General features: G+C 36.9%; 1 protein-coding gene across 10 annotated transcripts in view; it reads right to left on the reverse strand.

Annotated features, from left to right (window-relative positions):
• The window catches only part of KAT6B (lysine acetyltransferase 6B), a 110,544-nt gene that overhangs the window by 53,817 nt on the left and 41,253 nt on the right, over positions 1-15,474 (reverse strand). For all 10 annotated transcript variants that reach the window (XM_088168945.1, XM_014879916.2, XM_014879915.2 and 7 more), the window contains exon 3: positions 3,615-3,723. In XM_088168945.1, coding sequence (XP_088025071.1) covers positions 3,615-3,723 — 109 coding nt within the window. The remainder of the gene's footprint in view (positions 1-3,614; positions 3,724-15,474) is intronic.

Raw genomic sequence — 15,474 nt, forward strand, 5'->3', positions numbered from 1 at the left:
AAATTGACATAGTACAAATATAACAGTAACATGTACAGGGTAATGCCTACCAGACATTAAGTGGTAACTGACAAGTTTCAATTTTAAAAGGAACTGTTTAATTACAGTCATAGCAATTACACTGATTTTGTAGTTTAACAGATTTCCAAAGTCAGTTGAAGTTATTGTGTCCTTCATCGATTACAGCTATTTTTTTTTTAATTTGAGAGTTGAAGGAAAGCATGTTTTGGGCTTCCAAATTTGCAGTACTTCAGCTCTAACTAATCTAAACTGAAATTAAAAACATACTTCTCCATATCCAGAAGCTGATAAAACTCCAAGAGGTTTCCAACACTAGTTTCAAGTATTTAAACTGGTAATTTCTCCTGGTTCCATCATCACACTGAATTTCTTTTAAAACTCAGCAGCATCAATATTTTAATGCATCAAACAAGTTTACCAGATTACTGGAAATTTAGACCTTTGCAAGCTCCAAAACTTCACCAGGAATACATACAGACCTAGTTTAAAATAAAACACTACAAAATTCATTCATCCACGTAAGAAATGGTTAAGATTTGTGATATACTGATGTGGCAAAAATAGGCGAGACCAGGAAGTCAAAAGTAAGGGTCTCATTCCTCTGTGACTGAAGGCAATTTCTTTAGCCTGCCCACTTTCGTGTGTTCCTCACAAAGCTGAGCCTTTTTTATTCATTAAAGGATTTGAGGAAAAAGCTAGTCTTTTAAAAGAACAAGCATTAGATCAGTGACTACAATTAAACACAGTGCTAAATTACTTATGTTAATATCTCCAGATATTTTTAACTTTAACACAAATGCCGGGAACTACTGTATAAGATCATTCACCAAAACCAAAAAAAAAAACCTCAACTTGTGTCTGATAATCTTTCAGACAGAAAGTGTTATTATTATTTAGGAAGACTTAAGCTATGAGCAGAGATGGTCAGTGCATCTGTCTTGGGGATGTACCAGTTTTTTTCTACCTGCAGGCTTCTTTGCTGTTCATTTTACACAACTAGCCTATTATCTTTATATAGATAGCAATAATTAAGACAGTTTCTATATTCCATTAGTACTAAAGCATACCCTAAATATAATTTAGAAAGCAATCTCTGCCCAGATCTTTCTAAACATTTTCTGTCCCTGTTCCTCTTGACCTGAGTCCAGTGTCTCTGTTGCTCTGCTCTCCAGCCTCCTCTGCCCATCTTTGATCAGTAACCCTCTTGCCTCCTCAGGATAACACATAATTTGAAAGGAGAGCACCCATAGGTTTTCTACTCTTTGCTGTTTTTCCCCCTTTTAAAAAAATATTTATTATAGTTCTCCAGTCACTCAGTTTTTTCCCCTCCTCATTCTACAACTTCAAACCCTTATGAAAATTTGTCAGCAGCAGCTCTTTAATTGCTTCTGCACATCTTGTTTGGAAAAACAGAAGCAGAGTTCAAATCCAGTTCTCAAGTGCATTGATTTTTCAAAATCAAGTGATAGGGAAAAAGCAGGAGAGGGAGGAAAAAACCAACCACCAATACAAAACCCAACCAAAACCAAGTGGAACTATGTCTGCTTTTGTAATGGGATTTGCTTTCTCACATCTGACATCGCTCATCTTACTTCTTGAGAAAATCCTCTGTGCCAACTGACATGGCAGTGCATTTCATTTCTACTACCCAAATACTTTTTCCTCCCAAATATCACAAAAATGTGCAGTTATCCAGGCTAGTTTCTGCTTTCAGAATGCAGAAGCACTACCTGAAAAGACAAAAGCGACTTGACACAAAAACAAAAAGGGAAAACAGACGTACCAGTAGTGGGCACTGCAATTTAATCTCTGATCAAGAGAACAATTTGCTTGCTGTGCACAACATGCAATTTCTTTTCTATTTGTTAGACAGCAAGACCAGCTTTGAGATACACTGCAATGTGCAAAATTACAAATCCAATTACAATAAAACTCCACTTGAGTGAAGTTTTGTTATTTATAAATTGCACTGAAATTGGTTTTTATTTTAGTTAGGCATCAGTAGCTAAAGTTTAACCATCCAGCAAACTGATTGGCAGTCTCAACATTTCATTCCTTATATCTAATACATCTGAGGAACTAATTAAAGATAATTTAGTCTTAATGAGGCAGAGAGAATGTATCGGTGTTAATTCAAATAGAAGCTGATCCATGAAAGTCAAGACTTCCAGTTCTAAAGTGTCTTAAGAGCCACCAGGGAATTACTGTACAACAGAAGAGTAGCTGACACCTAAGCTCACCTGATTAGCGTAAACTCTGTGCACCAGAGTGTAACCAAGTATTAACTTTGCAAATATCAGAAAACAGATCTGAAAATAGAGGAGACCTGTAAATCACTACAGCAAGACAACTTAAAATTTATGAGGTTTGCTGTTGCATATTAGGTTAAAAAAGTTATTTTCTTATTACAGAGTGCAATAATTGGCTAAAATATAAAGAAAAATACACTGGCTAAGATACAAAGCAATTATCAGGGTGACAGATTGAGAAGCAGGCAATCAATAACATACCCTGATTAACTGAAAACATGTTTTTATCCATCCTGTTTTGTTTTTACTCAAGTACTTATGTAGTCTGTCCTGGGTACTGCCATAGCTACTGTCAGCATACCTACAAAATGATGATACTCATGGACTCCAGATTCACAGAAGCTCCAGAGCTGGAAGGGACCCACAAGGATCATCGAGTCCAACTACTGGCCCTTCACACAGCATCCCCAGGAGTCACACCCTGTGCCTTGAGAACATTGTCCAAATGTTTCTTGGGCTTTGTCAGCCTTGGTGCAGTGACCAGTGCCCTGGGGAGCCTGTTCTAGTGCACAACCACCCTCTGGGTTAAGAGCCTTTTTCTCAACCTCCCCTGACACAAGTTGAAGCTGTTCCCTCGTGCCCCACACTGGTCACCACAGAGAAGAGAAGCCCCTGCTTTAGGAACAGCCACAGAGTCTGCAAGAGCTGCTGCAGCACAGGAGTAAGGTACGTGCCATCAGTAGTGTCATTATCTTGTGCCTGACAAGTAACAGACTGCCCACCTGATGTCGTATGTTACCTGAAATAGTATTCAAATTCCCTCTTAAGTAACACAATTTTATTAAAAATGAACTGGATACAGAAGATATGCAGCAGCAAAAAATGCTACATAGTCTTTATCACTGTGATTATTCCTCAGCTTCTGAAATGCTGCAAATCTGTGCAAGCAAAATTCTTCATCATCATTGATGTCACAATGCAAAACTAAGTTTTCAGAGCCAACATAGATCCCAAACAATAACTGAATTCTTGTACTGTAGAAGTGTGGGTTTTCCCTCTTCTTTTACTCAGCAGATCTATACTTCGACATAAAGATGATTTCCTACTCCTCACTTATAATTATCCTAATTATACAGATGACAAAATTCTAGTTTAAACGAAAAAAAACAACAAAAACCAAACCAACAAACACAACCAAGAAAAACAACAACAAACTCTTCCACTCTCCTGGGTTCAGTTCTCTGTTTGTTCGAAGAGAGGATAAGGTTCACAAGTCGAAAATATTTTTTAGACGACATAGTACAACATAAACATTTCTAGTATTTGTAAATTCAGCCAACTTACCACTGCTGCCACAGTCGGCACAAGACAAGAGCTCTTCTGGTTTTTTTTCACGATTTGATTCTTTTGTTCCCAAGCAAAAGCTACATATCGGGATGGGATCAGCTCGTGGCTAGATTTAAAAATAAACAGACAGTTAGCTAACAAAAAAACCCCAAACCAAAACCCACCAGCCTCCATGGCTTTTAGTTGGTATTTTGTTGTATCACATTAATTGCCAAGGCAATTTACTACTTTACTAACTTTGTAACAAAGTTTTAATACTGAAAGTTTATGAAATATGTTAAGATAAAGTTACCATAATGACCCACCCTGTGTATTAATCCATGTAAATGTCTCCAATACAAGAGCAGTGTTAACAAAAGCAAGGAAAAATTAGAACTAGGACACTATTCTTGCACACACAACTGCAGCTCCAGAACGTAACAGTGCTCAAAGATCAAGATGTAAACTACTCTTTATTACAGATGAATATAGTTCCTTTACACAAGAAAATAAACTTAGTAAAAATTCTCAAATTCAAGACTTATTTTATTACTTAGAAATCCAATACAACTCACATCCCTCTGTGAAGCTACCATTTTAGGGTAAAAGCACTGCTTTTAACAGATCAAGAGTTATCCATTGCAGCCTGATGAGTCCCATCAGCTTTGATACACATTCATAATAAGAAGCGTGCAAATCTTTCAATGTCTGGAAGCAACACGCAGAACTCTTCAGAGAATTACTTCAGAATTGATACAAATTTACTTCCCATCTTCCTTATCAATTATATGCCAAAGAGCATAAATATTATTATATCGTTTCTGCATTACATTTTAGAGCTTTAATGAAAAGCTGCAACATCCAAAATATTAATGTCTTAATGACTACATTGAAGTATCTGTAAACAGGTCTGTAAAAAATAAAATTATTTGCAATTATTTCTCACAAATGGGATAGTCAAATTACAGAGGACCTTCTAGCAGAGATTATCACAATAACTCAGATTAAAATTGTTTCTTTTTCTAGATTCAGGTAGGTAATGCTGTTAGTTCAGCATATCAAAGCAATCATTTATTTGCTTTACCTTCATTTTCCATTTCCCCTTTATGCTATAATACTTTGAAAGCTGGAAGCCATCTTCACTTGACCTATAAATCTGTATTCCATTACAGATCTGGGAAGTGGGGAATCCTTGTTTATAATGGTATTCTTGTGAAGAAATTAGTTTCATGGTGATGTGCTCTTATATCTCAACAGCAGAACACAAACATTCAAACTACATTTATGTTATTAAGCTTTATGATCATTTTAAGTCAAGCAGTATGAAGAATACTGACACCAGGAAGCTAAGTTTGTCCTAGCCATAGAAGAGGAACACACAAACATACTTCCATATAAAGGTACCCTTGAGGCACCCTACTTTTTCTGAAAACTTAGTCCTCAGAAGGTCTGCTCCCTGTTCAACTCTTCACAATCCAATTACTGACATATTGTATACCCCAAAAAGTACAGGTAAGATAAATAGAGCTGAACTTTTTATAAGAAAGGAGATGTGTGTTCTCTTCCATCATCTACAAAATGGAACTTCTGTAACTTTCTTAGAACCAACAGGAACAAACATCATTTGCAGTCTTTTGTCTTACTAAGGTCTCCATTATGGATTATATGGTTAGCTGAAATAGGAAATTGCTACTTGGATAAAAACAACCGTTTAAGTTATAAAACAGACAGATTTCAGAAATGGTCGTGCTTCCAAAAAAAAGCATTATTGGTATTATCAGTTTTAGAAGAATGACATTGAACCAGATCGATAGCTCTATAGGTGGGAAGGGTTATACCAATTACTTGCAGGACTCTTCACTTGTTAAAAACAACATATATATAAATAAGAAAAAACAGAATTATTTAGTTACTATTCTCGCCAGTCAGATATAATTCAACAGATCTTTTCTATCATTTTGCTTTTATCAGGTATGTCACTGGAACACAATGATATTAACAAAAAACCCAAAATACATAAACTATGCCAATAATCAGCAGTAGAAAAAGGGTCCAGAGCTACTCAAGCAGATTTTGCAGCATTGTGTGGACATTTCTTAACTGCTGTTTAAAGTTTAATACAGATAATTTTAAAAGACAGATTCTTCTTATAGTGGAATCCAGTAAAAATCTCCTCTTGGCAACCATACCACTCTCTTTCCCTTCGATGTAACAGTGCTTTGCCCATTTCAAAAAGGCTTGTGCTGATAAATAATTTACTAAGCTTCACATATCATTCAAATCCAGGTCCACAATCTCATCTATCTTTCCAAGATATTTTTTTTGCTCTAGGAAAAGACATGGCCATTAGCCAACATTCATTTACTTCCCTATTTCAAACATGCACCCGCCCCCCCCCCCTTTTTTTTCCTGAAGGTAAAATAAAGGACAAAGGTTGTTGGCAGTTCAGGGCTACAAAGACTGATGTTCCCATACCAAAACCAATCACAAAGAGCTTGCAAATCCTATCACTTCATATACAAGTTTCCAAGAAACTTACAGGCTCCAGTATATTCTTTGAAGCCATTTACATTCATAACTGTATTACAGGGCCTGTTCTCTCAACTACTGAAACAATGCACACACTCCTGTCAGCACAAGAAACAAAACATCATCTCCATTTGCTTTAGCTTGCACAGTCGAAGCAAACCTGAATTCATACTGATAGTATGAATTAGTTCTGGCTCACAACTGCCTCAATTAGCATAAACGAAGGGATTTGGGGGTTAATTCTGGAGGGGGCTGATGCATTTGCTTAGCTGTTTATTAATAGCAGCAGAATGTAGTCCAAACAGCAATGCATCTCCTACCTTAATCAAAGAAAGCTCTAAGAGAAATTAATCTATTTTTCTAATCAGTAGTTTATCTTCTAAAATACAGCAATCACATATCTTTTGAAAAACAATGATTAGTCTTCAGGAAGGTTAATTCCATTTCATCTCTTATAGGAAGGAGTTCTACTCAAGTCGGTTATTCAATGCTGCAGTATTTTGTACCAGAGGAACCAGTAACACTTTCTGTGTTAATATTTAATATTTGTGTAACAAAAGCTTTGGGATTATGGTGTCTGCTCTGTCACACAAGGGAGGTCTGAATAACTCTTACCCACTAACACATTATTGCTTCAATAGAACTAATAAGCTGAGAATTTTTCATCCTTTTAATTTTGCCAACAAGGTAAATGACAACTTGCAAAACAATTTAGTTTGCTAGGTTACTAGAAACTGAGTATTCCAATTTAAAAGACTGTCTTGTTCTAATAACTGTGTTTCCAATTGCAGTAAGAGCAAATTTACAGAAAATTCATCCCTTATGCCAAAATACATTCAGAAATTGAAGTTTCATAAAGAGCAGTCAGGAAAGTGGATTTAAAAAAAAAATAAAGATATACACACTATGGAGCAATAACAGACACCAACTCAGCACCTGTGAACAGGCTGGGTTTTTATTTTACTTTCCAAGTAGAAATTGAACCGTACTTATTTAAGCATCACACATTCAACTGCCATAGTCAATCAATCCCTTAAAACATCATACATACAACAACTGCAGTCCATCAATCCTCTAAATAGTGTTAAAACCGTGTATTGTATAACAATATTGTATCACCAAATGACACCACCAAAATCCAATTTCACAACATTTATCACTTCAAAATTATTCTAAACAATAATTGATTGTGATTATTCTAACACTTAAAACAGTTTTCACTAAAAATTTATGAATGTGTGTACACTAAATTTTGTTTATAGCTTCATTACTTCAGTCACTAAAGAACAGAAGAGTAAAAGACATGTTTAATACAAGTTTGTGCTACAGATAAAGACTAAAAATAAAAAACGTTGGTTTAGTGCCTTCAGTAAGTATTTTGTAATTGATCCAACTGAAAAAATACACACCAAAGCCCCCCAAAAACCACAAAGCATTTTAACTATTTGACATAGTTTACACATTGTGAAACACGAAGGACCCAGCATCCTTACTGCTCACAGTCTTCACATATTCTGCATTCTGACTGGTCCACAAAAAATAAAGAATCACAGAATGGTTTAGGTTAGAAAGGACAAAAATCTAATTCCAACTGCCCTGCCATGGGCAAGGACACCTTTCATATCATCACTAATTTAGAATAACAACATAGTCTTGGCATTAGTTAAACTAGTGCAGTGTCCATGTTTAAGCAAAGACTTAGAAATCATTTATGCAATAAGTAAATTATTTTGTTTATTTTAATGACTCACAGCTATCTATTCAGAGAAACTAGCAGGCTTTGCCCTGCACAAAATCAATCCTTAGTAAAAATTCAGTTGGACTTCTGTTACCTTATGCCAGAATTTGTCTCAGAACTACAGCTCAAAGTAACAATTTCTTTTCCTATGTAGTTTCTGTGCTTGTGGAATTTATATGCTTATTTGATTATATTTATAGTTGCCATGAAATTCTTAAAGCATGTAGCACGTTCTAACATCCCACCCTCTAAGAGGTCACATTAGGTCCTGAAAAGTTTTATTTTACTTGATTTTTGAGTACGTAGAGTTACCCAAAACTATAAATCCCACTCAAAGCGAGAAGATTCCTATTTGCATTGCTATAGCACTCTGAGGTTTTAAACAGATTGTCTGAAAACTGTTAGGCATTAGCTGTGTACACACAATTACAGTCTTAAGTGCTATCTCATTAAGTGTTACACACACATTAAAAGAAATTAAAAGTTTAACACACGCTCCCAAGAAATTTGACTAATAAACCAAAAACCTCAACTGTTCACATTTGCAACTGCCTCTCAATGCCTCTTCAGAACCACCTCACCATCATGTGACAACCTGCTGGAAAACACATCCTTATGCATGATTCCCAAACATTCGATCTCTGTTATCCTATGAACAGAAACAGCCTGGAAGTAATTACAGGGTTAGCAGGAGAGAGGGGCAAATTTTACTGAAAAGTGAAGCTGCCATGACCTTCAATACAGATCCACTGTCCTGGTGCCAGCCTATTTACAGCCTTAGGAAGGACAGAGGCAGGAAGCTGGCTTTCTCAGAATACCTACATTTTCACAAAGCACCTTTGAGGGCTAGCTGCACTCCTTTTTCTATTCTTTTTGGTTTTTACCATGATTTGAAAAAAAAGAAGTCTCTGGACAAGAAATACTGCCAGAAGCATTCCTAAATACTGTTTTTTTAAATATTGAAAAGCAAAAGCTTCATTAGAAATGGGTACTGATTTCTCTTTCAGCTACTGAAGCATCCACTCTTGGTCCCAGGCAAGACAAGCTTCTGTGAGTACTTTCAGCTGCAATCCTTTTCCTGCATCCATTCTGTGTGTGGAAAAAACAGTTTACTTTCCATATCTGGAAAAACAAAATAATTATGTTTCAGGAACTGTAAGTTAAACTAAACTCTGAATTTTTAAACCAACTTGCTAACTATCCAGTAGCTCTCAAATTAGTGCTACAGGCCCACAAAGCATGGTAAACAGCACAGACTAACTCAAATGATGGCAAACACATCCTGACAGGCACAAGTGTGGAAACATTACACCTGCTGCAAACCTTAATGTAGCAGCTATGCATTCAAAGAGTACAAAGCAAAGGCCAGTACAAGGGCAGTTTCCTCCAGGAAGAGAGAACTGACCAGGCTGTGAACTTTCTTTATTACACTTTTAAATCAACTAACTGCATAAATGGTGTGTACTGAGGAAAAGCTACAGTGATGCAACTTTTCCTCTTCCCCCTCCCAAGATTATCATCACTGCTAGAATGCAGGTTTGTGTGGTTTCTTTTGGTACAAAACTCACTTCATTTCTACATAGTGGCATTGTGCCTTTCTCAGCTCACATCACCCTCTGTACTTTGAAAGGATATCTCTCTAAGGGGGTTGTGATATACAAGGTAACCATTAGAGATAACTAGAATTATGCAAAAAGAGTAAATTTAAAGCCCTTCATATCCTCCCAGATTCACATGCTCTAAAGCCATCTAACTGCAAGAGTAATAATAGATTAGCTTAGACTTAATTAGCTGCACATAAGCCACCCTGCATTCATGTTTCATTTGCAGTTTATATCCATTGAAAATATTAAAAATTTCACTTTCTGTTGAAAAGCCACCACCCAAAGCAAGCACAGAAGACATCTAGAGAAAGGCACAAAGCAGCAGCTCAAAAATACAGTTAATAAAGCTGTAGCTGTATTAATACAGCTCTGGAGGCTCACCTTTCATTTTCAACAGAATTAATATAAAGCCTCTACATTTACAGAAGGGAGGCTTTCCCACTATAGTCCAAATTCAACAGACACACAGAATTACTAAAGTCCACCTAAAAACACCCCTTGGATATGTGTACACCCTGCTACTGTTTCTGTCAACAATCTCTGATACTTATTTAAACTGTAGCCCTTCTGTGATCTTGCATTCATTTCTATATGCCATGGTTTATCCCGAGCTGGCAACTAAGATCCATACACCTGCTCACTCATCACCCCCACATGAGGATAGGGAGAGAATCAGAAGAGTAAAAGTGGAAAACTCATGGGGGGTTAAGATAAAGACAGTTTAATAGCCAAAGCAAAAGCCACATACACAAGCAAAGCACACCAAGGAACTGATGCACAAGTGCCCATGGGCAGGCAGGTGCTCAGCCATGGCCAGGAGAGCCCGGCCCCTTCCCATGTACCAGGGCAGACAACACCATCGCCCTGTCTTGGTGTACCCCACTGCCTTCTTCTTGCTCCCACTTTATACACTGAGCATAACATTTGGTGGTATGGAGCATCCCTTTGGTCAGCTGGGACCAGCTGCCCTGCCTACGTAACTTCCAGGATTCTTGAGCACCTCCAGCCTCTTCACTGGCAGGAACGTGTGAGCAGCAGCAGATGCCTTGACTCTGTGTAAGCACTGCTCAACAATAACCAGAACTATCCCTGCACTGTTGACACCATTTCCAGCACAAACCCAAGATATCATCCTATAATAGCTACTATAAGTAAAATACAACTCTGCCCTGTGGTAGCACTACAGAAGAAAGCAAGCTTTTCCCTCCTGAATGGAAATTAATTTGTTCTTTAATTTGTAGGTTTCCTGCTTTGGTCCTGCACCTGGGACTAAACAATTGAAAAATGGTTTCACCTTACTTTTTGTAATAGTGTTTTTAAATAATAATAAGTTCTGTAGCCAAGGCTATTAATGTAACTGGGCTATGAAGACAGCAATCCTCAAATTCCCTCTTATGCATTCTCCAATCCGAGATCAGATACCAGCTACAGAACCTGCCACTACAAGGTACTTTTGCTTACCAGGTTATCAACAGCTCAAGCTGTAAATACATCCTATATACACTGAAGTTTTCTGTTTGCATCTTCCTGAAATCTGATGACCATTACCTACATTGTGTAAACAATCTTTGGCCAAGCAGTCTCCAGCCTTCCTGAAAATCTATCTTCAATGGTCTCAAAGTGAAAAGACTAAAGGAAAAAAGTTATTTTAACACTTTTCAGCTATGTTATTAATACCTGTGGCAATATAGCTCCTTCAGGAATACTCATCTAAGTTGTCTCTATCAAACAGATGAAACTGAACAGACCATGAAACATTGGAACTGCATGTAGGCAATTCTACATTCAGCTACAATTGAGTTTGACCCCTTCTTTCACCTTCTGCAAGGTACCCTCGGGAAATTAATTCGAAACGCATTTCTAAATTAGACTTTATATAAAGATAACTCAGTTCCATTTTCTTGACAACTAAGACATAGATAACCTCTGTCTTCAGACTCATCTGAAAAGATATTGAAATAACACTTAAAATTAAAGGGGCTCCAATTTTTTTTTAATTCCAGACTTCATCCTTCTGGTCCCTTACTTGCCTACTATGAGACCAGCAACTGGTTCAAAACCTAAACATCTTAATATCCAGTTTCTGGCTAAAAGACTTTTTTGTTTGTATGCCTGTGTTAGTTAAATTGCACTCTTCAATGTGGCACACAAAGCAATCTCAAGTGTACCAACAACAGGCTCGCTTTTCTTCATTCCCTCTCCAAGCAGTCCATTGAGTTTCACAACCAAAGTGAAATCACTACTGCAGATGATCCATAAGCTGTGTTACTCCTCACAAAGCTACCACTTGGAAGATGTGGCATTCTTTGACTAGTGACACCTTTTCATTTCACATAGCTCAAATTTTTTTTTCTCCAAAGTAATGAGTTTTTTTACACTTCCCAACTCCCTCAAAACTCAATTCTTTAAATCCATCTAAATGTCTTAAGAGCATCACACATTTGATAGGGTATCTCTCTAAGGGCATTTTGATATACAACGTAACCATCAGAGACACCTAGAATTATTTGCCATGCGCTCTTGATAATAAAAACTGTCCTTCAAGTCTTACCTTAAAGCACACTTCTAGGTATTCATTCAGAGGTAAAGTGCGTGCATTACGGATCTAGCTTTCAACAATCCTGCTCATCATATGCTAATTTTCACAATGGCTTTTTTATCTCAGTTTCTTCATATGCCTAGAAGACGTCCAAACACAGTATCCACTGGCTTTTGTCACATGTATATACAGCTGTTCAAATGGCATTGCATTTTCCAACTCCAAATTTTCTCTTTTACTGCACTGCCATTAGAATGACGCAGGTGACGCATGTAACCACAAGGTAAGCGGTGGAGCAATTCACAGACCATGATCCCGGGGTATGTCAACTTTTACACACTTTGGGGAAACGTATTGTTTTTATGCAGATTAAATCAACTCCAGTATGAAAAGCACATGCTTCATTGCTATGATATTATGTTTACTCAGATGTTTGTATATATGCATATTTTTATCCATAACTTATTACCAAAGTCATCCTACATAAATGCGTATAATGTTTGCAGCATGGCACAGGATAATTATTAGTTGTCTTGATGCTAATTGCTCAGGGAAAATGTTTAATTGCATATTAAATTGATCATATGCATATTTTATCTAGTTTACTCTTTGGGGCAAATATACTGTCAGCACAATCTAGATTTGAATAGCAGTATACTAAATACAGAAGCAGGGCTTTTTGAAACTGGGCTAGTGTTTGAAATGCAACTCCAAATAAAACAAGCAGAGCCCTGTTCTACTCCAAGAGGAAGTAAGTGAATTTCTGCACAAAGTCAAGACATATCCTGCACAGTTCCGTCATGCCTCATATAAGGTAAAATATTAGGGAAAGGAAAAATATTAGGATTAAAGCAAAATTATTAAGGCTACAAATTCTAGAATGTGATACAGGATTACAAGAGAACTATTTCTTTAGATTTCTTTCACTGATATGATTAGGAAATAGAAGTGTTAAATAGAGAAGACATACATTTCAGTTTTGTTGTATATATTTTGGGCTTTTAAACAAAAAAATATTTAGTTTTAACTCGTGCATATAACTTGACATGCTTTCTGCTCAATTACAGAGCAGATGCAGCATGAATTACATCACTCTAAGTAACACAGCCACTTCTCTTACCAAGGCCCAAGGAGCAGAAAAATGACATGGCTAAGCTCATATTCTTACAGGCAACAAGTAGCAGTAGCTTAGCCATTGACCATTTGTTTTATAGTCACTGCTTTCTATCTAGTAGAAACACCAGTACTAAGATACTTCTCTACCAGGTGAGCTACAGAGTATTACAAGTAATGAAAATCTACTTATTTATCTATTTATTCTTTTAAAAATGAAGCAATCCTGGTCTCTTTTCTGAACTAAGAGGATGTGGACAAACAGCTAATTAAACGCTAACAACTTCATTTTTCTTTCCCTGACAGAAACTGAACTTTAATCTTGAGAGAAGAAAAGCAGTTTATTCAATAGCCAAGATACTGAAATCACTTGCAGGCATTTACCTTTACAAGCCATTGCCCAAGACACAAAGCCATTGAAGATCTGCCAGCTCTGTAAAGTACATACAGTGCATTTCATACAAGGCTTGGGAGAGTAGGAGTTTTTGCATGATCGTGTGCTGAAATCCATGGCAGGGGATAATAAAGGTGAATAGGCACGGCAGTCCTGTACCCTAAGGAGTTATGCAAGAGGCTGGCACTTCCAACAAATGACAGATTGCTTTGTCAGTCTCTGCTTCTTCATGTGTATAGATCATGTTCAATAGTGACATACTATCAAGAAACCACAACCCCCCAAATCAAAAAGCAATTTCATAATTAAAAACCCAGATCACTGTAGGTCATTTTACAAACAGAGTAGAATAATCTCCTTTCGAATATAATAAAACACTGCTAACTAGCCATGTGATGTAAACCAGAGCTCGAACAGCTCAGAACAAAGCCAGTAAACATTTCACAGAAGACCAGTTTTTCTTAGAAAGGCTTTCAAGTAGGCCTATTATATAAAATTAAATGAAAGTCTCTTGAAGGAAAGAGGCTTAAAAGAGCCTTAACTACTACATTTAAGCTGGGGGACTGAGGGGGAGGAAGGGGAATTAAAAAAAATTATTGCAGCAACTTGTATTGTGTGGCTTGTAGAAACAAATCCTGTGAGGCTCTCAAGCATTGGTTTCAATTCATCTTCTACACTATTTCCAAGTATTAAAGTCTACGAAGCCCACGAGGCCATTCTTTGTCCTACCAATAATATTAAATTGCCATGCTACTCAAGGAAAACATAGGAATTCTAGCATCAGCATTTGTGCAAAGGACAGAAGAAAGGTCACAGCAAAGTTCATTAAGTGAGCAGCTTATTGACTATAGTTTTGTGAGGGATTTTTAAACAGTGCTTCAAAGGTAGTTAGTCTGCTTCCAAAATAGCAGCTGGACTGCTCATAGCCTACAGAAGGTGATAAGCAGCTTCAAGAAAAAGGCAAAACCAAAGGGAAGAGTGAATTAAGAAATCATCACTTAGCAAATCCATCTAACTGCACTCTTGGAACATACTCAAGTTTGCAACTGAAGTCTTCTAGAATCAACCTCCTTTCAACTCTGAAAGGAAGCAGTTCCTGTTTGCTTCTATCCAGTAAAAGAACTAACCAATGAGATAACCATGGGTGATGCTGTAGGTACAGGTTAAGGGCCCTGGCCATTAAAGTAAAACTCTCACTAGAAATACTCAAACTACTTCCACTGCAAATTTTCTTGTGCAGTGGAACTGCAAAAACACTTTGATCTAATTCCAAATGAGTGCAGAGCATAGTTGGGACAAGACACAATGATATACTCATTAAAACACACTGCAGGAATCCACTTCATGACAAAACTTCCTGTGCAAAGATGCTGCCCTTGCCTCCTCCTTCACACACAGGAGAAAACACAGTATCTTAATGGAAATGGACAAGCAGCATGACAAGAGCTACCCTGTATGACTCACCAAGAAGTCTTTAGGACTGCAAGATCAAGAGAAAAGTAAACAACTGATTTCATATTTCCCTTTTTCAGTTTGTGCATGCACTATTAATCTGTTTTAGCATCAACAGATAAATACAACAAAAATCTGATCATTGCAATGAAGCCTGCAATACTGATCCCTACAGAGTACCTATGAAGTACCTCCCTAAGCACTCTGAAGTACCAAGTAGACAGCAAGCCTGAGACACAACCAGAAGATTGACAATACCATTGTTTCTTAATAGTTTAAATAAAATTATTATTTATAGCACTTGTCTGTTCGTGCCTTAACTTTCCAGTATTTAAAATACTTACAAGTAAGCATTTACACTTACAAGGTAAGAAAGAATGTCAACTAAGTGAGAACAAAAAATGATATATGGTGTTTTTTAACTGCAAAGCTGGTTTAATTGAGTAATTACATTTAGGATAGGCACAGGATCTCCTTCAAATTTCCAAAACAGCAAGGATTTGTGAAAT

Source organism: Sturnus vulgaris, chromosome 8 (genome assembly GCF_052056855.1).
Source record: "Sturnus vulgaris isolate bStuVul1 chromosome 8, bStuVul1.hap1, whole genome shotgun sequence".
Classification (NCBI taxonomy): Eukaryota; Metazoa; Chordata; class Aves; order Passeriformes; family Sturnidae; genus Sturnus; species Sturnus vulgaris.